We start from the raw sequence: 22,466 nt of genomic DNA, 5'->3' as shown, positions 1-22,466 counted from the left end.
AACTTGTCCAGTTACGAGTCACCACACTCCGGAAACCCAGAGCTGTGCTTCCTGTTTGATAATTATAATTCTTCCAGTCCATAGGCAGTTTATTAGCCAGAAGATCCTTTATTATAAACAGTGTTGCCTAGCAACATGGTTGCCATACTGTGGTCACTAAGGGACCAGAGCTAGAAATTTAACCAAATACAGAAGGGGAAAAAGATCTTATTAAACCTTCATCCATAACAGTATTGGATTAAATCAGAGGACATTGGGGCAGTACAATTAAAGTATAAGGGGAAATGATTTTAAATCTATAAATGTAGGCCTGGCCAAAGTTTCAATTCAGGTGATTACAGCTGGATAGGCAAGTAATCGGAAAATTTATCCCTTACCTATCGTTGTATGAATTCTGACAAAATCAAGGATGAAAGGGAAGAAGATGATGATATATAGGGTGTAAGAAAAGTTGGAACTGACCTAGTCCCCTAAGGAAAAGAGTCCTGGATGACAGCTCCATAACAGGCCTTGGAAATACTAGTTCAAGTTTTAGAATAAAAATCAGTTGATTAAAAATAGTCAAATGGATTATATAAGGAGTAGATAGAATGAATAAGAAGATAAAAGATACTTGTGATGTAGTGAAGGAGTGTATTTTTTCCTTTTGAGAGACAGAAATATAACTTGAAACTCCTGGCTTAACGTGTAAAGAAACCTTGGCTTAAGTACGAAGTGAACTTAAAATGGGAAATGAATCTGAGATATTAGCCATTGACATATTATCTATTGGATTCATTTTTGGGTTTGAGTATTTTTTTGGAGTGGTTCTGATTATTTGTGAAGATTTATGTATCATGACTTTTATACCTAACTCAAGGTCTTCCAAAGGACCAAACATTTAAGAGTTTTTTTAATAGGATAAAACTCACTCTATTTTGCAGTCACCGTTTGGTAAGTCTATTGTACTCTCATAAATGCTGCAATACTTGTGGGATCTTTAGTGACCTTATATCTCCTGTGTCTTGAAACATCTTGCTGTTTTATTACCCTAGCAGTTATTTATTTCCAACTGTGTTAAAAATGAATAAAACAATAATAAAGCAGAAGAATGGTTGCTTATAAGGCTAATATAATAATAAATCATTACTGTTCTGTCATCCTTTAATTTTCTTACTATGTTGCCAAAAGTATTACATTATTATTTAAGAGGGTATAAAAGTCTGGAGACACAATCTTTATAGTCTTTTTTTTTTTTTTTTTGGCATTCACTGAACAAAATTGAGAAATTCAGAATTTTTCATTTTTTACCACAATGACAAAGAAGTATAGAAAAATTTTTACAGTTATTGGACAAATCAGAAGATGAATACAGAGACAGCCACTGTAGGCTTGTGATGATGAAGGTGGAATGGAATCATAAAAGTGGAATCTCACCACTGTGAATCTTGGATGATGATACTCTAGATTTCCTCAGACTCCTGAATTAATGAGAAAATAGTTTATTTTTAAGGACAAAAAGAGAAGGACAGGCATCTTCTTACTGTCATTGTACAGCAAGAAATTCTTCATGCAGCTTCCCACCAAGAACTTGGACCACCCCTTATTGCTAACAAGATGTACGACAGTATTCTTTCATCTTCTGTGCTATCTGTTTACTAACATTTACTTCATACCGTTTGTAAGTGGAGGAGAAATGCTGAAGGCCAGTATGAATATAAAGATGATTAAAAGGAAATGGATGATACAGAGATGAAAAACCACAGTGGATTCACCATTGTAACTGATGTTTGTAAATCTTAAGTGTTCTGTGCCTAGCATGCACAAGGTCCTGGGTTCAATCCCTGGCACCTCCATTAAAATAAATAAATAAACCTAATTATCCCCGCCTACCAAAAAATAAAAATTTTGCAATTAAATTACAAAAAAGATGACTGTCCTCTTTTCAACAAAGTTAAGAACCATCAACATTTTGAGAACTGTTGCATTTTGAAGAGACAAATGCAAAAAGAGAAACCAGACTTGATAAGCCTACAAGCTGTTAGAAATGTTCTTTGAATTTGAAATCACTGTTTTGTAAGGTGACTATGTCCCAGGTTTGCTCATGTCAGTTGATGAGCAGTTTAGTTGCATTGAGAGGACGTCGCCCATTTCAGAGACACATCTTCAAATCCTGGAGTATAGTTTAAGGTTAAAATTCAAATGAAAATTTCTAATGAAGTTTTTCATCATCCATTTTATTCCTTTGTAAATTATTTATAGAATGATTTAAATATAAAAGAGTGAAAAGGCCCATGGCTCTAGATGATAAGCGATGATGGCCTTTTTTTGCTATACAGGGAAGGCAGTGGAAGCATAAGGAAAGAGGGTTCTGTGTGGACTTAGAATAGTTCAAAGAGGGAACGTGGTATTAATGGTAGCACTTATTTCTTGACTCTTGAGTGTATACTGTTCAGCCAGTAGTACTGTAACTGTTACTCACTGGCTTTCAACTTTTAGAATCAACCTGTGAAAAGTCGATAATGGTTATAGAGCAGGATGTAATGATAATCAAGTTGGATCCTGCTAAAGAAAGAGTAGGTAATAGAAAAAGGGAAGTCGAGGCAGTGCAGGGCCCAGTGTCAGAATGAGGGAGGGGCACGTGGCCTTGTCTGCAGGAGAAGTAGGAGATAGTACTCAGGAAGGGACAAGAGTGGAGATTTTAATTTGAGAGATTCTTAATATTACAAAGGGAAATAGTGAAGTAATAAATTTTTTTTGTCATACAATATACACATACCATACAGTTTTCCATTTTAAAGTATACAATTCAGTGGCATTGAGTACATTCATAATGTTAGACCCACCACCACTCTCTAGTGTGGGAGCTTTTTCTTCACCCCCAGAAGAAATCTCAGTCCCCGTTTTGCAGTCATTCCCCATTCTTCTCCCTACCTACTGGCAACCACTAAACTGCTTTCTATCTCTTTGTATTTGCTTATTCTTGATATTTCATGTAAATAGAATCATACAATATGTGTCCTTTTGTGCCTGCTTTTTTCACTTAATACAGTGTTGCGAAGGTCTGTCCATGTTGTAGCACGAATCAGGACTTTTCCCTTTTTTATGCCTGAATAGTAGTCCACTGTATGCCTATATATCAATTTCCTATTCACCAGTTGGTGAACACTTGGGCTCTTTCTTTCTTTTGGCTGTAAGGCAGCTGTGAACATTCATGGACAAGTATTTGAACACCCATTACTATTCTCTGTGTTTATAGATGAGGAAACTACACTACAGAGTCATGGAGTCACAGTAGCTTGAGGTCACACGGGTAACAACGGATGACACTGGGGCACAAATCTAGGCAGTCTGATGGCAGAGCCTCTATCTTTAACCTCTGCTTAACCTGGCAGCTAGTAGGTGTCCAATAAAGGGTAATCAGTTTTACCTCATTTTGAGGCCCTAGTTAGGTATTGACAGTATTAATTTTACATTATTTAGCCTCTGTTTAAAGTAACAGCGAACATTACTGAAAATTGACATTATTGCTGTGGTACTGCTGAATGTGTGCTTCAATACTGTGTGTTTATCGGTTATAGTTTGGCTGTCGCAGCAATTCCTGAAGGTCTTCCCATTGTGGTCACAGTGACTCTAGCCCTTGGTGTTATGAGAATGGTGAAAAAAAGGGCCATTGTGAAAAAACTACCTATCGTTGAAACTCTAGGTAAGTCTCTGGTTAGAGCATACTTATCCAGTGTATTAGTTCACACAACAAGGAATCATCTTTGGGTTTTATAGTTTGTCTTAGAGGCTTGCATGGTAGTGTCTGGCTTGTGGCAGTGTTGAGTTTGGTTTTAACAGCCAAAAACGTCATTAAAATGCATATCACTCAGGTCAGGGAACTCTTACATCTTTCTGCATCACGGAATGCTCTAATGCTTTAAATCATGTTTAAAAAAAAAGTAACAAATGAAACTTTAAAGTGAAATAGAATGTTTTCTTTTGCTATCTCAAGGAAGATAATTGATAATTATGGATCCTAAAATGTCATTCTTGAGTTGAATTTGTTGGTAAGATCAGTAAATATATAATAGTTCTGTTGCTGTAACATAATCTTATGTGTGATATGAAAATTGTGATAAGTTTATTTATATATGTTACAAAACTTCTTTTTATTTAGGAATCCAAAAATTTTGAATTTAGTTTCTAGTTTGCATCTTAGTATTGAGAAGGCAAAAATACCTTAAACTACTGACTGAAAAAGTTATATGATAGGTTTATATTTAGGTACCCTTGCAACTTTCTAGAAAATATATAAAATTACTATGTAAGCCTAACGTCAGGTAGCTTTGTAGAAATTCAACTGTAGATAAATAAAGTCAACATTTATCAGTATCTAACTTTTAATTTTAATTTTAGAAACTACCATGTGATGAAGCAAACACAATGAGAGAGAGCAGTTTAAACTTATCCATGAGCTTGATTTGTACAAAATTCAGAGGAGCAGGACAGGCTTCCAGCGTCTTTGATTTGTGTTCAGTGTGAACTTGTGTTTCCCCTGACTCTTGGTGACTCGTGCCAATTTGCTCTTCAGGCTGCTGTAATGTTATCTGTTCCGATAAAACTGGGACCCTGACGAAGAATGAAATGACTGTCACCCACGTGTTCACATCGGACGGCCTGCGCGCTGAGGTACCTGTGGGCTCGTGTCTGACAGCAGTGTCCTTCTTAGGGAACCTGGTGTTAACATCCCCACTCATCTGTCCTGCCTTCACAGGGCTGTCAGCCAGTCAGCACCAGAATGTGCTCTGTCCCACGTGGTCCTCCCCCAACTTGGTCCCACTCCATTTGCGCAGTCTGAAACCTTGACCCCTGTCCATACCTGTTTCAGTCATCCCTCCATCTGTTCATTACCTAGCTCTTGATCCTTTGCTCTGTGTGCAGCTTGGGGATCTCTCAGAACTCCCCTGATGAGCATGCTTCAGTGGCTCTCCACTGCGACCAGGGTTTGGAACTGGGGCCGCTGAAGGCCCTACGTGTTCTGTCCCATATTTCCTTCTTCAGCCTGTGTGTCCACTTTGCTCTCTGTGTACCAGATACTCTAGCTTTATGCTTTTTTTGGTGTGACAGAATTCCTCCTACTTCAGGGTCTTGCTGCTGTTCTCAGTCCTTAGGACAGTCTAATGCCTTTTCGTCCTTTGCGCCACATTGCCAACCCCATTTCATCAGAAAAGCTTTACTGACCATCCAGACCTCGCCTTATGTTACATGTTTTCACAGCACAGTATCTTGTAGTCCAGGTGAAATTCTCTGTCCCCCTTCCCATTATACTGTAAGTTACAATAGAGTAGGAGCTCTGTGACATAGCATGAGGTCTGCTTCATAGCAGTAAATAGTTGTTAAAAGAATAAATGAATGTGCATCTCAAGTACGTGTCAGTGTACATGCCCTGGTTAATTTTGAGGTTGGCTGAAGACAAGTTCCAGTCACACCTAGTCTTGGCAGGATTTCTGGCTGGAATTTTTATTAGCCTGCATATGATGGGTACAGTGTTTTAAAATATATTTGCAGCCAGTTCTCTGAGCAAAGTAAGCATTTGACAAAGTGACAGAAGTGGCACTTAGGTCTGTTTAATTCCATTTTACAAGGCCTTAAACTGAGACTGTTGATATTTAGGGTGTTAGATTTGGTTAGGGATACCCAGTGCTGTATTGTTGAATGTGCCTTTTCTGGATGACATGGAAGGGTTATTAGGGTCACATGTGCTTCTATTTTATGGTCCAGATATGGAAGGTAAGATAGAAGTTTCTCTTTTAAGCCCATAATTTTGTATGTCAAGCATTAACCGTTTGTTAATTCCTCTAAACAATCTTAACTTTTGTTTGGCTTGGTTTGTTCTAGCCATTTAGAATAAGTGTCTGACTTGTCTGTCTTTGATTTTTAAAATTGGTGCATAATATACGTTACAGAAGTTTGTAAGTGCTAAGGTAAATCACTTAATGACTCTGAGCCTGCGTATTTGCAGAGAAGGAGAAATAATTCTGCTTTTGTCTACGTCATAGGTTTGTCACAAATGTTAGATGTAGTAGATTTGAATTCTTTACAAATTGTAGCGTCTTACATAAATGTAACGTTAAATAAATTTAAGCTCACTGTGTATAGAGATTTTCGTGGCTTATTTATCCTTTTTGTAGTATATTGCAATTTGAAATAATACAAGATTGTATTAAGTATATTAACAATTATATTGTTTTGACTTGTAATATGCTATGCATTATTAATTAGCATAATCAATAGTTAATTATTAGTATAATAACTAGGTTTATCATTGTGATGAAAATGAGTATCTATATTCCTTTCACTGTTAATTGTTGTTCTTTTAGACAAATTTAAATTCTTTTCTAGGTATACAGCTAACAGTGTTGTGATGTGTAAAATGAAATGAACGCAGCTCATGATGGTTTTTGGTTTTCATGTAGTACTGTCCCTGTCTGCCGGTTGTATTGTTGACTCCACTTTGTGTTCCTCAGGTTACTGGAGTTGGCTACAATCCATTTGGGGAGGTGCTTGTTGATGGTGATGTTGTCCATGGGTTCTATAACCCATCTGTTAGCAGAATTGTTGAGGTAAGTACTGGACTCTGAGAAGGTGACTCTTCACAGTGACTTAGGATGAAGTGGCTCATAGTCTGTGCGTTTCTCTTAGGCGGGCTGTGTGTGCAATGATGCTGTAATTAGAAACAACACCCTAATGGGGAAGCCAACGGAAGGGGCCTTAATTGCTCTTGCCATGAAGGTACGTGCCTGACCTCTCTGACGTGTGAAAATACCACCCTCACAGGAAAATGTGAACAGTTTCAGTGTTACTGACTTTTAGGCGTTGAGTGAAGAAGACTCACAGTGTTTCATAGTTTTTACTGCATTTTGGAAACCAATTTTATTCTTCCTGGAAATACAGAGCATAGAGCTTTTTCAGTAGAACTTTGTATCCCCTACATGCAAGATAGAAACTAATGACCAGGGATGCGCTTGTCCTTAAGAAGAAAAGAATTCTTGTCTTCATAATATTTAGAGTTTTATGCGAAAAACTTTATAAATGTGTGTAATTGCTGATAAATGTCAACTTCCAGATGAGTGAGAGGCAACATTCTTTAGTATTTCCATGTAGAGATACTAACGCCATCATAAGAAATCAGCTTTTCTTTATCCTGTCTTCCCTTTCCTCCCATTGTCAGTTTCTTAAAATGAGTGTAGAGTTGGAGTTTGTGCTGTCGAGGTGGGCTGTGCCCTCAGTGACCCTCTGATCTGTCCCAGTTGAGCACCTCATCTCCTAAGTCATGCGGTTGATTAAACGAGAAACCTAAAGTCCAATCTGTCACTCCATAACAGAAACAAACTTCTGCTTTTAAGAGCAGTCATAGAAAACCTAGAGACTTGTATAAAACAAGATGCCTCTAAATGAGTTTGCTTGAACTGAGATCCAGGATAGAAATGTGGGTTGTTACAACATACTTAATTTAATAAAATAAAATTGGTACTTCTAGAATACATATGTTTTCTTAACAGAAACCCACATTCCCTTACCATTTGTTCTCCCTATAACTAAAATAGTATAGTATAGCTTTTTAAAGATGTTACTAGTTATTCAACTTTGAACAAGTATTTATTGTTATACTTAACTTGATCTCTTTGAGAAATAAAGAGGGTGAAAGCACCTCCTTATGGGTGGGGGCCTCACATTTTAGGTAGAGAGTTAACAGTGACATGCTTGGAACAAATGAAAGGCAGACCAAGGTAGTAGACAGTTAAGTCTTAAACACTGAGATTTACCAGATTTACAAGAACAGGGCAAATTCAGACTTGGGGCCTGGGCTTGAAGGGAAGGAAGGGTTTAGATAGGAGGTCAGCTGAGGGAGAGCAAGGGTGAAAGCAGAGAGGAATAAAGAAGCCTCGAGGGGATTGTGGCTTCTGAATTGGTTGGCCAGGAAGAAGTGGAAGGAGTGTGAGTGGCCTAGAGGGTGGTTAAACAGGCTGAATGATGGGCTCTGGAAGGCCTTTGAAAGCCAGGAGGAAGGTTCTGAACATGTTTCAGTAGACAGTAAAAAGCAATAAACTAGAGTTTTGAGTAGTTGAAAGAATATTTTTGAATATTTGGAGGGAAACGCAAAGGCTCTTCGGAAGGAGAAGCGCTGCATGATGGTGGTAGCCAGCGTGTCAGGATGTGGGGTCAGGGGAGGACAGGGGTAGCACCAGGCAAGGTAGAGGTGAGTCCATGAGAAGTGAGGGATTGAATCTGAAGCTTCTGTTGACTAGAAAGTGCATGCTCAGTATTGGCCAGGCATCTTTATTTACTTGTGTCCTGCTTCCTTCCAGAATTTGGCCAGTAGAGGATTTAATTTAGTCAGAGTTGAAGTTTTGCTCTGTATGCAGTTGAGCAGCACTCCTTAGACTTGATCTACTCCCACAGTGAGCATGTGCGCTGCTGCGCAGAGAAAGGTGATGTACGGAGGAGGAGCACTGCTCTGCTCTCACTCTTATCTGAAAAATAATCCAGGTGTCTGTAGCCAGCCTTGCTGCAAGTTGTGACCCTTATTTCTTTGTTAAAGGAAAAAAGTCACATATTGGTGAGAGTTAACTTTCCTTTTGTGCCATATAGATGGGTCTTGATGGACTTCAACAGGATTATATCAGAAAAGCTGAGTACCCTTTTAGCTCTGAGCAGAAGTGGATGGCTGTTAAGTGTGTGCACCGAACGCAGCAGGTACCCTTCCTTTTCTAAAATACTTATTACATATTTCTTAACGTAGATGACTTTTTCATTTACTGTCCACCTGTAGATTTAAGCAGTCATTGAGCGTGATATGGACCAGCCCTGAAGGGTATATATAATTCATATTACACGCGTCCCTGGTTGTTTTCATGTTCTCTTTGAATTTATGCATAGATACATCCAGCTTTGCTGTGTGAGCAAACAGCTCAAATGATGTGGAGCCTGGTCTCAGTCTCCCAGGGTTTCTGACACCAGAGTCTTCATCATGACTGTCTGTTGTCTACCTGTGTTCTTCTGAAGGGTGTATTGTCTTCAGAATGAACAAAACCACATTATTTTGTGGAAAAGTGGTTACCACGTGTGTATAATTCATGTTAGTTGATCCAGCTCACAAACTGGCAAAATGAAATACACTGATATTTCAGGCTACTGCCTTATTCCCAGGTGCTTTAGGAATTTTTGCACAGTGTGATAAGTTGTTTACACTAGTTACCTATAATGTGTAATCATATCACTCAGGGTTGCTATTACCAGTTTATGCTTAAACTTATTTTGCCCTTAAAATATGTATTTGTTCTTTTTACATTTTCTTTATTAGGAATTAATTGGTTATGTGTTTTAGCTGGAACCAGCATTTTGAAACCAATTACGTCTTTGTAGATGGGAATTAGTGAGAAGATTCCCCTCACCCATAATCAGTAGGAAATGTATTGGTTTTAAATTGTTCAACATCGAACTTGTGAATTGAAGTCTGCCAGGAATTCTGATAAAAGGAAAAGTTTCAGTCAACTTTATAAACTTCTGGGAAAGGAGACAGTTGGCAACAAAACTATAAAAATAAAATGTCTGTTACTTAAACCTTGTAATGTAAAGCTTTCAGAAACTGCATTAGAGTTAGATAATTTTCAGCTGGTGTCCCTTGTCCTTATTGTTACACAGCAAGAATATGCATATGAGTTTACACAGAAGGTCTGTTTCTTTACATTTTATCTTGATCACATGCTACTTCAAGGTGATGTGGCTCATGTAAAGTTTGAAGATTTGACTCTAGCAGTTTTGAGTATAACCTCACCAAAGTTGTGCATTAGAAGTTGGGGACTGAATCTTTTGAGTGGGTGTAGGGAGTAGGGAGCGGCAGAATGTAAGTTTGGAAAGATTTGTGTGATTTTTCTTCCCATTTGCTGACCTGAAAAGTTCTCTTTTTATTTATTTTTAAATTTTTTTAATTGAAGCACAGTCAGTACAATGTGTAAATCTCTGGTGTACAGCACAGTGTCCTAGTCATGCATATACATACATATATTTTCGTATTCTGAAGAGTTCTTATTACAGAATGAAACCAACCAGTGTAATCTACAAAGCCCAAACCCACTGACCTTACTCAGGATCTAGAAGAGGTTGGCTGGCACAGATAAGGCAAAGTTACCAATTTAAAAACAACCCCAGTGGTTCTAATAGTGTGTCTTTAGAGGACTTCCATTTGAACATGACAGTATGCATTTATCATTCTTCTCTCCCTGGAACCTACCAAAATGGCAACCAACAAATAAAAGATAAACTAAAAAAGAGAAAAGTATGGATAAGACTTAGGGGAACAGGTATCTTCGAAGATGGGGACTAAGGCATAAGGCTAAAAAGAGGAAGTCAGGTTGAAATTCCGAGTAAGGAACCAGTAGAACTCTCCCAAGTACCTTTTCTGTTCTTGATGGCAGGCCATAAGTCTCATTTCAGGGACAAGAGTGGAGAGTGTAATTAAGATTTAAGACTGAAAACAGGGGGATTAAGGGCAAGTCATTGTCCTAGGTCCCAACTCCACTTTCTTAGAATGCCTGCAGCTGAGTATCTCCCTCCCTTCATTCTCTAAGTCAGAAGGTTGGGGAGTTTTTTAGAGAAGCTGACTGGGCCTGGGGTGAGTCTAACAGTATACAGCAGTCTTAACTAAGCTCTTTGCTCTCGGGTAGAGTTTACACGCTCCTGGCCTTTGTCTCATCATTCTGCAGTGAGGGCCACCAGTTGATAAACTCTGCAATGCCCATGGAGTTTCTAGACTTTTATTTGCTTCAGTCTTGAATATAAATGGACAGTCAGGGATTGCGAGATATTTGGGGAAAGTCTTTGAAAGACACAGACCGAACCAACAGAGAAAGGGGCCTCAGAGAAACAAAGATAATGCTGTATGCTGAAGAAAATTTCCAAAGACCATAAAAAATGATAGCAAAATACTTTAAATAGAATGTTTTTCAAATAAATTCAAGGAATCTATCAGAAAGTAGAACAAAAAGTCAAGGAGGTGGACAATATAAAAAGAGTAAGGTACGAGTCAGGTCTGAAAATCAGAAAATAGAAGATCCAACATCCACCTAATAGTGGTGACAGGAAGAGAGAACAGAAAATGGGAAGATTTTATCAAACAACATCAGAAAATTTTCTGGAGGAAGGACTTGTAGAATAGAATTGCCCACCAGATGCTCAGCACAGTGTGTGTTAGGTGCAGGGTGAGGGGAGCAACACACCGAGGCCCATAGTCAGGCAAACTGAGGAACTTGAAGAGAGTCCTGCAAGCATCCAGAGGTGTTAGGGTGGGACAAAGGGCAAGGGGGAGAACATACCCAATGGTTTAGGAATTAAAGTAGCTTCTTGAGCCTTTCCAGATGTGACACTACACACTGGAGGCTAGAAAGCAGTAGAGGAAGGCCTTCAAACTGTGAGGAAATTTCTTCTCAGCTGAACTTACACGTGTAGGGGTAAAATTAAAATGTTTTCAGACATTCTAGTCTCAAAATGCATATCTTTTCTTAGAAACATACTGGTGGATATGTTATTACTAGATAAGAGAACAAGTTAAGGAAAAGGAAGACTAAGAACCCAGTGAGTTCTCTCCAGGGGAGGGGTGAATAGAGCCCCCAGGACGGGAGGGGAAGCTTCCAGACACCGGTCTTGCAGCAGACCTGGAAGTCACCAGCTCACACTGGAACAGGAGAGGACAATGCTCAGTAGTAAAGTGGCGCAGCGACCTGCCTGCTCAGTGGGGCGTGTGAAAAATACCACCGAGAAGGGCTGTATTTTGTGGAGGAGTTAGGGAATGATTAGTAATAGCTGTTAAGGAAACTAAGAGAATAAAAAATAGGCAGTTATTAACTTTATAAAAAATAAAACTTGAACAGGAAAAGAAATGCATTTGATTTGCATAGCCATGGAAACATCAGACCTTTCTGCTGCTTCTCTCCCCTATACCTGCTCACTGGTCCCTGGGGGCCTGGGGAGATGGAGGCGCCGTCTCAGCATGGGTGTGCGCTGTCACAGCGAGGGCAGAGGAACAGCACGTTATGCACTAGTCCCTCAGTTTCCATGGAAGTGACCCAAGTACTGCTCATGTTTCTTAGCCAAAGCCAGTCACATCTGACTTCAGTGTGTTAAGAGGGGTAGGGAAATGCATTTCTATCACGTGCCTACAAGGAGAGCTGGAACTTTTGTGAGCTGTTCTAGTGACTACCACTCTGCTCACAGTGAGGAACTATAGAGAAAGAGTACTGGTGAGTTTTGTGCTACCTGTGTTGTAACAGGGGAGAGAAGGAGTAGATAGTGGGGCGGCCATGCTGTCACCTGTCTCAATAGACAGTGTACAGAATTGATCAATAAAGAAGTAGCAGGATAAACATAATTAGAAATATGAAGATATAGACGATTAACCCAAGTAGGAACATGCCAAGGCACATAGTCTTCAAATTGACAGAAATTAAAGACAAAGAGAAAATATTAAAAATAGCAAGACAAAAACAATAGATGACATACAAGGGAACTCCCATAAGGTTATCAGGTGATTTTTCAGCAGAAATTCTACAGGCGAGAAGAGAGGGGCACAATATATTTAAAGTGATGATAGGGAAAAACCTACAACCAAGACTACTCCATCCAGCAAGGCTCTTACTCAGATTTGTTGGAGAAATCAGAAACTTCACAGATAAGCAAAAGCCAAGAGAATTCAGCACCACCAAACCAGCTTTACAACAAATGCTAAAAGAACTTCTCTAGATAGAAAAGAAAAGGCTACAACTAGAAATAAGAAAATCACAAAATGAGAAAGCTCACCCGTGAAGGTGAAAGTAGAGGTAGGAAATCATCCACACTCAAATTAACAGGGAAGTTAAAAGACAACGGTAGTAAAATCATCTGTATCCACAGTAAGCAGTTAAAGGATACAGAAAAAGTAGATGTAAAATATGATATCAAAACCAGTCATCATGAGGGCATGATGAGGGCATGATTGCAGGGTATCTAAAATGCATTTGAAATTAAGAGACCAGCAACTTCAAACAAACAAGCCAAAAATCTATAATAGATATACATGCATGAGAAAGAGGAATCCAAATATAATGCTATAGTAGTCAAACCACAAGAGAAAAGAACAAAAAAAAAAAAAAAGAAAGAGAAAAAAAGACCTACAAAAACAAATCCAAAACAACAAATCAATAACAAATTATTGATAATTACCTTAAATGTAAATGGACTAACGCTCCAACCAAAAGACGTAGACTGGCTGAGAGGATACAAAAACAAGACCTGTATCTATGCTGTCTACAAGAGACCCACTTCAGAGCTAGAGACACATGCAGGCTGATAGTGAAGGGGATGGTAAAAGATATTCCATGCAAATGGAAACCAAAAGAGAGCTGGAGTAGCAATACTTACATCAGACAAAGTAGATCTTAAAATAAAGACTGTTAAAAGAGACAAGGACACCACATAATGCTCAAGGGATCAATCCGACAGAATAATTGTAAATATATACTCACCCAACATAGGAGCACCTCAATATATAAGGCAACTGTTAACAGATATAAAAGGAGAAATTGACAGTAACACAATAATAGTGGGGGACTTTAACACCCCACTTAAATCAATAGACATATCATACAGACAGTAAATCAGTAAGGAAATACAGGCTCTAAATGACACATTAGACCATATGGACTTAATTGATATTTATAGAGCATTCCATACAAAAGCAGCAGAATCCACATTCTTGTCAAGTGCACATAGAACATTCTACAGAATTGACCACATGCTGGCCCACAAAGCAAAGCCTCAGTAAATTTTTAGAAAATTGAAATCATATCAAGCATCTTTTCCAACCACAATGCTATGAGACTAGAAATCAACTACAAGAAAAAAAACTGCGAAAACCACAAACACATGGAGGCTAAACAATATGCTACTAAAACAAACAATAGATCACTGAAGAAATCAGAGGAAATAAAAAATTAGAGACAAATGAAAATGAAAACATGATGATCTAAAACCTCTGGGACACAGTAAAAGCAGATCTAAGAGGGAAGTTTATAGAAATACAAGCTTAATTCAGGAAATAAGAACGATCTCAAATAAACAACCTAAACTTATATCTAAAGATAAGAACAAACAAAACCCAAAGTTAGTAGAAGGAAAGAAATCAAAAAGATTAGGGTAGAAATAAATGAAATAGTAAAACAAAATAAAAACAACAACAGTGGAAAAGGTCAGTGAAACTAAAAGCTGGTTCTTTGAAAAGATAAACAAATTGATAAACTTTTAGTCAGACTCATTAAGAAAAAAATGGAGAGGGCCCAAATTAATAAAAATCACAAATGAGATAGAAGTTATAACTGACACCAACAGAAATAAAAGGGATCCTAAGAGGCTACTATAAGCAACTATACACCAACAAAAAGGACAACCTAGAAGAAATGGACAGTGTCTTTGAAAGGTACAATTTGCCAAGACTGTACCAGGAAGAAATAGAAAATATGAATAGACACATTACCAGTGCTGCAATTAAATCAGTAATTTAAAAACTCCCAACAAACAAAAGTCCAGGACCAGATGGCTTCACAGGTGAATTCTACCAAACATTTAGAGAAGAGTTAACACCTATCCTTCTGAAACTATTCCAAAATATTGCAGAGGAAGGAACACTTCCGAAGTCACTCTAGGAGGCCGTCATCACCCTGATAACCAAAATAAGACAAAGTTATCACAAAAAAAAAAAAAATTACAGGCTAGTATCACTTATGAATATAGATACAAAAATTCTTAACAAAATACTAACAAACTAACTCTAACAATACATTAAAAGGATCATACACCATGATCAAGTGGGATTTATCCCAAGGATGCAGGTATTTTTCAGTATCTGCAAATCAATCAGCATGATGCACCACATTAACAAATTGAAGAATAAAAACCATATTATCATCTCAATAGATGCAGAAAAGGCTTTTGATAAAATTCAACATTCATTTGTGATAAAAACTCTCCAGAAAGTGGGCATAGATGGAACATACCTCAACATAATAAAGGCCATATATGACAAACCCACAGCTAACATCATACTTAATGGTGAAAGCATTTCCTCTAAGATCAGAAACAAGACAAGGATGCCCACTCTCTCCACTCTTACTCAACGTGGTTTTAGAAGTCCTAGCCACAGCAGACAGAGAAGGAAAAAAAAAAAAAATAAAAGAAACCCAAATTGGAAACAAAGAAGTAAAACCATCACTGTTTGCAGATGACACGATACTATACACGAAAACCCTAAAGATGCTACCAGAAAACTACTATAGCTCATCAATGAATTTGGTAAAGTTTCAGAATACAAAATTAATATACAGAAATCAGTTGCATTTCTATACACTAATGAAATATCAGAAAAAGAAATTAAGAAAATACCATTTAACATCCCAGGAAACAATACCGTTTAAAATACCCAGGAATAAACCTGTCTAAGGAAGCAAAGGACCTGTACTCTGAAAACTATGACACTGATGAAAGAAATTGAAGATGACACAAACAGAGGGAAAGATATACGCATCCTTGTATAGGAAGACGTTATTATTAAAATGACTACTACTACCCGAGGTAACATACGAATTCAGTGCAATCCCTGTCAAATTACCAATAGCACTTCTTCACAGAATGGGAACAAAGAATTGCTAAATTTGTATGGAAGCACAAAAGACCCTGGATAGCCAAAACAATCTTGAGAAAGACGAGCAGAACTGGAGAAATCATGCTTTCTGACTTCAGAGTATACTACAAAGCTATAGTAATCAAAACAGTGTGGTAGTGGCACAAAATGACACATAGATCAACGAAACAGGATAGAAAACCCAGCAGTAAACCCACACACTTATGATCAATTAATCTATGACAAAGGAGCTAAGAATATACAATAGAGAAAAGACAGTCTCTTCAATAAATGGTGCTGGGAAAACTGGACAGCTACCTGTGAAAGACTGAAATTAGAACATTCTCTAACACTATATACAAAAATAAACTCAAGATGGATTAAAGACTTAAATGTAAGACCAGATACTGTAAAGCTCCTAGAGGAAAACATAGGCACAACACTCTTGGACATAAATTATAGCAATATTTTTTTAAAGCAGCTCCTAGAGTAATGGAAATAAAAGCAAAAATAAACAAATGGGACCGAGTTAAACTTAAAAGCTTTTGCACAGCTAAGGATATCATCAACAAAACTAAAAGACAACCTACGGAATGGGAGAAAATACTTGCAAATAATGCAACCCACGAGCGACTAATTTCTGAAATATATGAACAGCTCCTGCAGCTTAATATCAAAAAAAAAAAAAAAAGAAAAGAAAAGATAAGCAACCCCATCAAAAAATGGGCAGAAGACCTAAATAGACATTTCTCCAAAGAAGACATCCAGATGGCCAGCAGCACAGTAAAAGATGGTCAATTTCACTAATTATTTTAAAAAAAAACTACAATGAGGTATCATTTCACACCAGCCAGAATGGCCATCACTGAAAAGTCTCCAAGTGATAGATGCTGGAGAGGATATGGAGAAACAAGAACCCTCCTACATTGCTTGGGGGAATGTAGGTTGGTGCAGCCACTATGGAAGACAGTAGAGAAGTTCTTTAAAAAACTAAAAATGGACTTATGATATGATCCAGCAATCCCACTCCTGGGCATATATCTGAAGGAAAATCCAATTCAAAAGTACACATGCACCCATGTTCATAGCAGCACTGTTTACAATAGCCAAGACATGGAAACAACCTAAATGCCCATCAACAGATGATGATACATGAAGATGTAGTGTGTGTTGTATATATATGCAAATGACATTATTTTGTTCTTTTTTATGGTCTAGTAATACTCCATTTATGTGTCTGCATGTGTGTGCACTTGCAGCAACATGGATGAACCTATAGATTATCATATTAAATGAAGTAAGTCTGACATATAAAGACACATACCATATGATGTTGCTTACATGTAAAAATTTTTTTTAAAAAGGTACAAATTTTATTTACAAACTGGAAATAGATTCGACAGACATAGAAAACAAACTGATTACCGGGGGAGTTGAGGGGGAGGGATAGATTAGGAGTTTGGAATTAACAGATACACACTGCTATATGTAAAACAGACAATAAAGACCTACTGTATAGCACAGGGAAGTTTATTCAGTTTCTTGTAATGAGCCATAATGGAAAAGAAACTGAAAAAAAATGTGTATTTTATGTATGTATATGTATAACTGAATCACTTTGCTGTACACCTGAAACTAACATTGTAAGTCGACTGACTACACTTCAATAAAAAATAAGAATCAAAACAAAACAAAAATAAATATGGGGATAAATACCAAGGAAGACAGCGAGAAGGGTTCACATTTGTTTGCCTCTATGCAGTGGGATTGGAGGTGAGGAAGTTTGGGCAGGGGACTGCAGTTTTTCATTATAAGCTTCTGTATATTACTTTGGTAGGATTAAAAAATAAAAAGTCTGGTAATACCCATACTTACAACAAGATGGTTGTAAGAATTAAATGCGATCACACGTGTACATATCACAGCAGCTGATCGGAAGCCTGAACCATTGCTTGCGGGCAGATGTTAGGTCTCTTTCCTGTCCTCAAAGCTTGGAGTGCCTAACCTGGAGCTTGCTGTGGCTTTCCCTCCACCGGGGGCGGGCGGGTAACGAGGGTGTGGAGTACATACTGTGCTCCAAAGAGGGTGCCGAAAGCTCCCACATGAACTTTCCGTCTTCAGAGTTCAAGTGCTATTCAGAGCCATAGGCTCAAGTCACTCCCCTGGGGGTATGGGAAGTACGTGCCACTTGTTTTTGCCCCCACTGGCCTATGGATACAAATTGAAATTAACTTGAATTTATTTGCTGTGTTTTTCTTCTTAGGACAGACCAGAGATTTGTTTTATGAAGGGTGCTTATGAGCAGGTGATTAAGTATTGTACTACATATAACAGCAAAGGGCAGACCTTGGCCCTCACCCAGCAGCAGCGGGATCTGTACCTGCAGGAGAAGGCCCAGATGGGCTCGGCTGGGCTCCGAGGTAAGGCTGTTGCAGCACAGTCCCCTCGGGCCGAAAGGCAGGCCTTCTTCAGCTGCAGGTGGATTCATGCTTCACGTCCGGGCTGTCCAACTCTGTCCAGGTTTCATAGAGCCCTGCTGTTTCTCAGGTGTTAGGTTTTAGTTGGCTAATTGGCCCACAAAATATGGAAAGTTGGCAGGGTAGCAAAATATGAAATTTCTGGTTCTTGCAGACCTGCAGTGATCTGTGAGCAGGTGATAGACATTTTGTTTTAGACAAATTTATCTTGTGAGAAGGGAAATGGATGGAGGTAAAGTGATATTACTCCTGCCTTGTTTCATCACTTTGTCTTATTTAATAGATCTGACATACTTTCCTAAATGTCAAAAACTTAAGCCTCTGATTCGTTCTTTAAACAGAGGTGATTACTTACTTACTTGTTCCTCATCTGCTGAGTCCTTCCCTTGATGATCACCAGAGAGCAGGGAAGTGCCCACGCTCGCTTGTGAGATGCCGCCACCCGGCCAGCGATGGGAGGTCTGGTGCGCACACACTGGCCCCTCCTCAGGGCGACGCGGGGAGGATGGAGGGAGCAGGGTCAGGGCTGGACATGGTTTTCACCTTCTGGTCGTCCTCTGGCTTTGGGATGTGTACATACATGTGTGTAGTGTCTCTCAAGGAAATTGGAAGAGTTGGCTTCCTTAACTTTATATAATAATTATTTACAAAATGTTAGTCAAGCGCCACAGTTCGTGGTGGGGAGAAATAAGTTAATGTGAAAAAAATTCTTCCTAACTCATGGCTCACCTAGGGAGGGCTCCTTGTGGGTGTAGAACATCCGGGCAGATGTGCAGGGCCTCTGCTCTTGCGAGGTTCAGAAAGGTATTTTTAAAGTGGCTTCATTTGAAGGCAGTCATGGTTTTGTTATTCTTAGCAGCTCACAGCAAGAGGGTTTCAAAGTTGGCTTGGATTCAGAGACCCTAAAGAAGCCTTAAAAGTCTTGTGTGTGCTTCCTGTTTTCCTTAATTTTTATAACAGAGGTTTCACTCTTTTTTTGCCTAAGTGTTTTGTGTAGTGTGGTTTGGTGGTGTGACACTGAAATAGAGCAGAATTGGTGGAGGAGAGAATCTTTGTTTCCTGGGGCTTTGGGAACCTTCTGGTGGCTGTCCCTGCACCACATCTTTCCTCCTCTGCTTCTGCTCCATTTTCCTCCTCCCCCAAAATTACCAAAAATGAAGAATAGAGAATAAAGCTTTTAAATGTGACTTGATGTAAACTTTGTACCTTATAAAACTTGTTTCTTCAAATACATGTGGTCCTTAATTTTAAAACTAGCGTATGTTTTGTTTTTATGTTTTAAATATAAAGGAGAGAGTTGCGGACCTTCCACACAAAAAGGTCTGTCATCCCAAACAGGATCAGTAGATCGTCATTAGTGCCAACGAAGCAGATGAGTAAATATAAGACACTAACCTCTAGGCCCTAGCATCCCTCCGCTGGGAGTGCGAGAGCAGACCCCCTTGCTTAGGTTTGCTGGTGCACAGATTGGTGCTCAGTGCCCCCTTCTGTTGCCACCTGCCTGTGTTGTAACAGGGACTGTCAAGTGGCTTTTTCCCCCCAGAGTTGGAAGCCACTGGGCCTCACAGTTAGATAAATCATGAGGTGTGTGACTCGTACGTTGGGAAAGCAGAAGTTGCCTCTAACCTTGGTTTTCCAAATACATCTCATCCTCCGTACCTTCTGCTTAAGAACGGCAGCCTCCTGTGATCTCTCTGGGACTTCAGTTTCTCCACGAGATACATATGTTTAGTTTGTGTGCTTTTTTGTGTGTGTTCTTTGGTAAGTTGTTCAGTCTTACAGTATCACACATGGAGACACATCCCTTTGGCTTATAAGGTAGCTTCCAGAGTTTCCAGAATTCTGAGAATACGCTAAATGATATTTAGAAATGAACAGTACTTTGTGGTGTATCTTAAGTTCCCAAGGATGACAGGAAACTAGCTGTAAATAATGGTATGGTGATGTTATTTATATAGTTTTAAGAGAACCAAAGTTACAAGTAAGAAATATCTGTTAATGTTATGGAAATAGTGAAAGAATCCAAACTATTGTTGGTGTTAGTGGTTTTATAATCACATTACAGATTAACTTTACCTCCCAGGGTTTGTCATGTATGAAGTTGTTACATGCTGTGTGTAATGAATTAACATAGGCTTTTCTTCAAGCGGTTGAATTGTTCTGGAGGGCTATCGGTGAAAGGTGAAGATGCATTAGTAGAAGCTGCCTTCAAAAGTGTCTGTTTAAAGTTGACTTTAAAGCTTAACAAACCTGTAGTTTTCCAAATGATTAATTGTATTTTCTTAATAGCCAGTGGTTTATGCTGGAGGGAACTGCATGTTACTCTGCCAAAACATTCCTCGTTTGTTCCTCATATGCATTCTCTGCTTAACAGTTCTTAAGTCTTACTCCTTTTAGTTTTTAGTAAGTTAAAACAACAACCCATATTGAGAACCATTAAACTATAATACCTTAGCATGTAATAATTTTTATTTTAAAGTTTCTATGATTACTACAATGACATTGTAGTCTTAAGTGATTTATCTGAGAAGTGTTACCATCTCCAGCTTATGCAAAGTAAGTTCTAATGTTTTTGTGATTCATTTTCTTATTTGGGATTTTATCATTATTTCCTAGTTCTTGCTTTGGCTTCTGGTCCTGAACTGGGACAGCTGACATTTCTCGGCCTGGTAGGAATCATTGATCCTCCTAGAACCGGTGTGAAAGAAGCTGTTACAACACTCATTGCCTCAGGAGTGTCAATAAAAATGATTACTGGGGACTCACAGGAGACTGCAGTTGCAATCGGTATAACTAGGCTGCTTCCCTTTGTTTTCCATAGCTTTTCTTAAATTACTGCAGGGCATAGTTTCACTAGCCATTAGACATGGGGTGTGTTTACATAATATTGAGATTCTACAGTTAAAATCGACACTTTTGTTTGCTCATTCTCTATATAAAATTGTGGGCAAAATTTTATTGTAGTTTACAGAGTAATACTATTAGTTGAAAAAGATAACAAAATCATTATGATATCATGTATTCACAAAAGGATAGATAGTTATCTTTTACCTCATAATCCACTATATTGACAGATAAAAGCACTAGATCATGAGTGTGAAAGGAAACATGAAAAACAGTTTTTCCTTTCAACATGAGTATAATTTTTTAAAGTAGACTTGTAACTGATTTGAAAAAAAATAGCTTGAATCTGTGTTTCTGTTGTCTAAAAATATATATGTCTATGTTGTTTGAATGCTGTTTAAGATTACCTTTACATGTATAAGGGAAAAAAATGGACATGGAATTTAATTTCCAAAAACCTGTAAACTATAATTCATACTGATAAATTTAAACAGTTTGCTAAAGTTCATACATTGTGACTTTATTACTAAGGAAGGAGACTGAGGCATTTCACGCTTTGTGTTAGCTAAAAGGGATATGTCACTGGAAGCAACTTTGTTGGGAAGCTCATAGCTAGAAACACTTTCCAGCATTTATTTTCAGTTATGTACAACTGTATGATACCACAGATCAGCTGCTATCTTGGCAGGCTTCGTATACTTTAGGTAAAATCCACTCTGCTCCTTGTTAAAATTGAACTCCTGAGCAGAACCCACTTGACCTTGTTTCGGATCTGAGGTGTGGTGGGTTAAATTGTGAAAACTCTTTATTCTTAAATTTAAACAAAAATAAACAGAAAACCCCAGGCTTCTTACTAATTCAGTTAGGTTTGTCTCACCATAGTCTGTCTTGTGATCCCTTGATAATAAGACATTTTCTACTTAGAGAGAAAGCAGGTTGATAGCAAATCATATTAAGTGAGCATTACGTTGACTTGCCTGTGAAGCAGAACCAATTTGGTCAATTATGTTTTCTTCCCCATTTCACCTTAGCTAGCCGTCTGGGATTATATTCCAAAACCTCCCAGTCAGTCTCAGGAGAAGAAATAGATGCCATGGACGTCCAGCAGCTTTCACAGATGGTGCCGAAGGTAGGCCCCTCCAGCCCCTAGACCGAAAGGTCTCGTTCCACGTGCTGCCATGTCTGCTGTGGTCCTGATGAAGCTGTTTATTTGGAAACAGTTGGGATGTGACCTCAGACTTGTTGGTCAAAATCACGAGATGAAATCTTACAGTTGAAATCAGTCTTATCATTGAGAGTATTTATGATGTGATCGTTATGAAGGTCAGTGCAGACTTACTACCTCTAGCAAGAGCCAGGCTTCCTCAAGGAAGGCAGTGTGGATGAGTGGTGGTGTCTTGTATTTATACAGGACATGTTGAGAGAGACCATTACTTTATACCTTTGTGTTCTGTTTTAATTGTAGCATGCCT

General features: G+C 38.4%; 1 protein-coding gene across 4 annotated transcripts in view; it reads left to right on the top strand.

Annotated features, from left to right (window-relative positions):
* Positions 1 to 22,466, top strand: part of ATP2C1 (ATPase secretory pathway Ca2+ transporting 1) — a 123,869-nt gene that overhangs the window by 82,326 nt on the left and 19,077 nt on the right. For all 4 annotated transcript variants that reach the window (XR_004141048.2, XM_010979691.3, XM_031465624.2 and 1 more), the window contains 8 exons: positions 3,561 to 3,685; positions 4,556 to 4,653; positions 6,492 to 6,587; positions 6,667 to 6,756; positions 8,617 to 8,721; positions 17,937 to 18,093; positions 20,767 to 20,937; positions 22,026 to 22,123. Coding sequence is in view for 3 of the 4 variants with exons in the window: in XM_010979691.3 (XP_010977993.2) it covers positions 3,561 to 3,685; positions 4,556 to 4,653; positions 6,492 to 6,587; positions 6,667 to 6,756; positions 8,617 to 8,721; positions 17,937 to 18,093; positions 20,767 to 20,937; positions 22,026 to 22,123 (940 nt within the window). In the remaining variant the exon portion in view is untranslated. The remainder of the gene's footprint in view (positions 1 to 3,560; positions 3,686 to 4,555; positions 4,654 to 6,491; positions 6,588 to 6,666; positions 6,757 to 8,616; positions 8,722 to 17,936; positions 18,094 to 20,766; positions 20,938 to 22,025; positions 22,124 to 22,466) is intronic.

This window comes from Camelus dromedarius, chromosome 2 (genome assembly GCF_036321535.1).
Source record: "Camelus dromedarius isolate mCamDro1 chromosome 2, mCamDro1.pat, whole genome shotgun sequence".
Taxonomy (NCBI): Eukaryota; Metazoa; Chordata; class Mammalia; order Artiodactyla; family Camelidae; genus Camelus; species Camelus dromedarius.
Note: the sequence above shows the minus strand (reverse complement) of the source record. Positions and strands in the feature narration are given on the sequence as shown.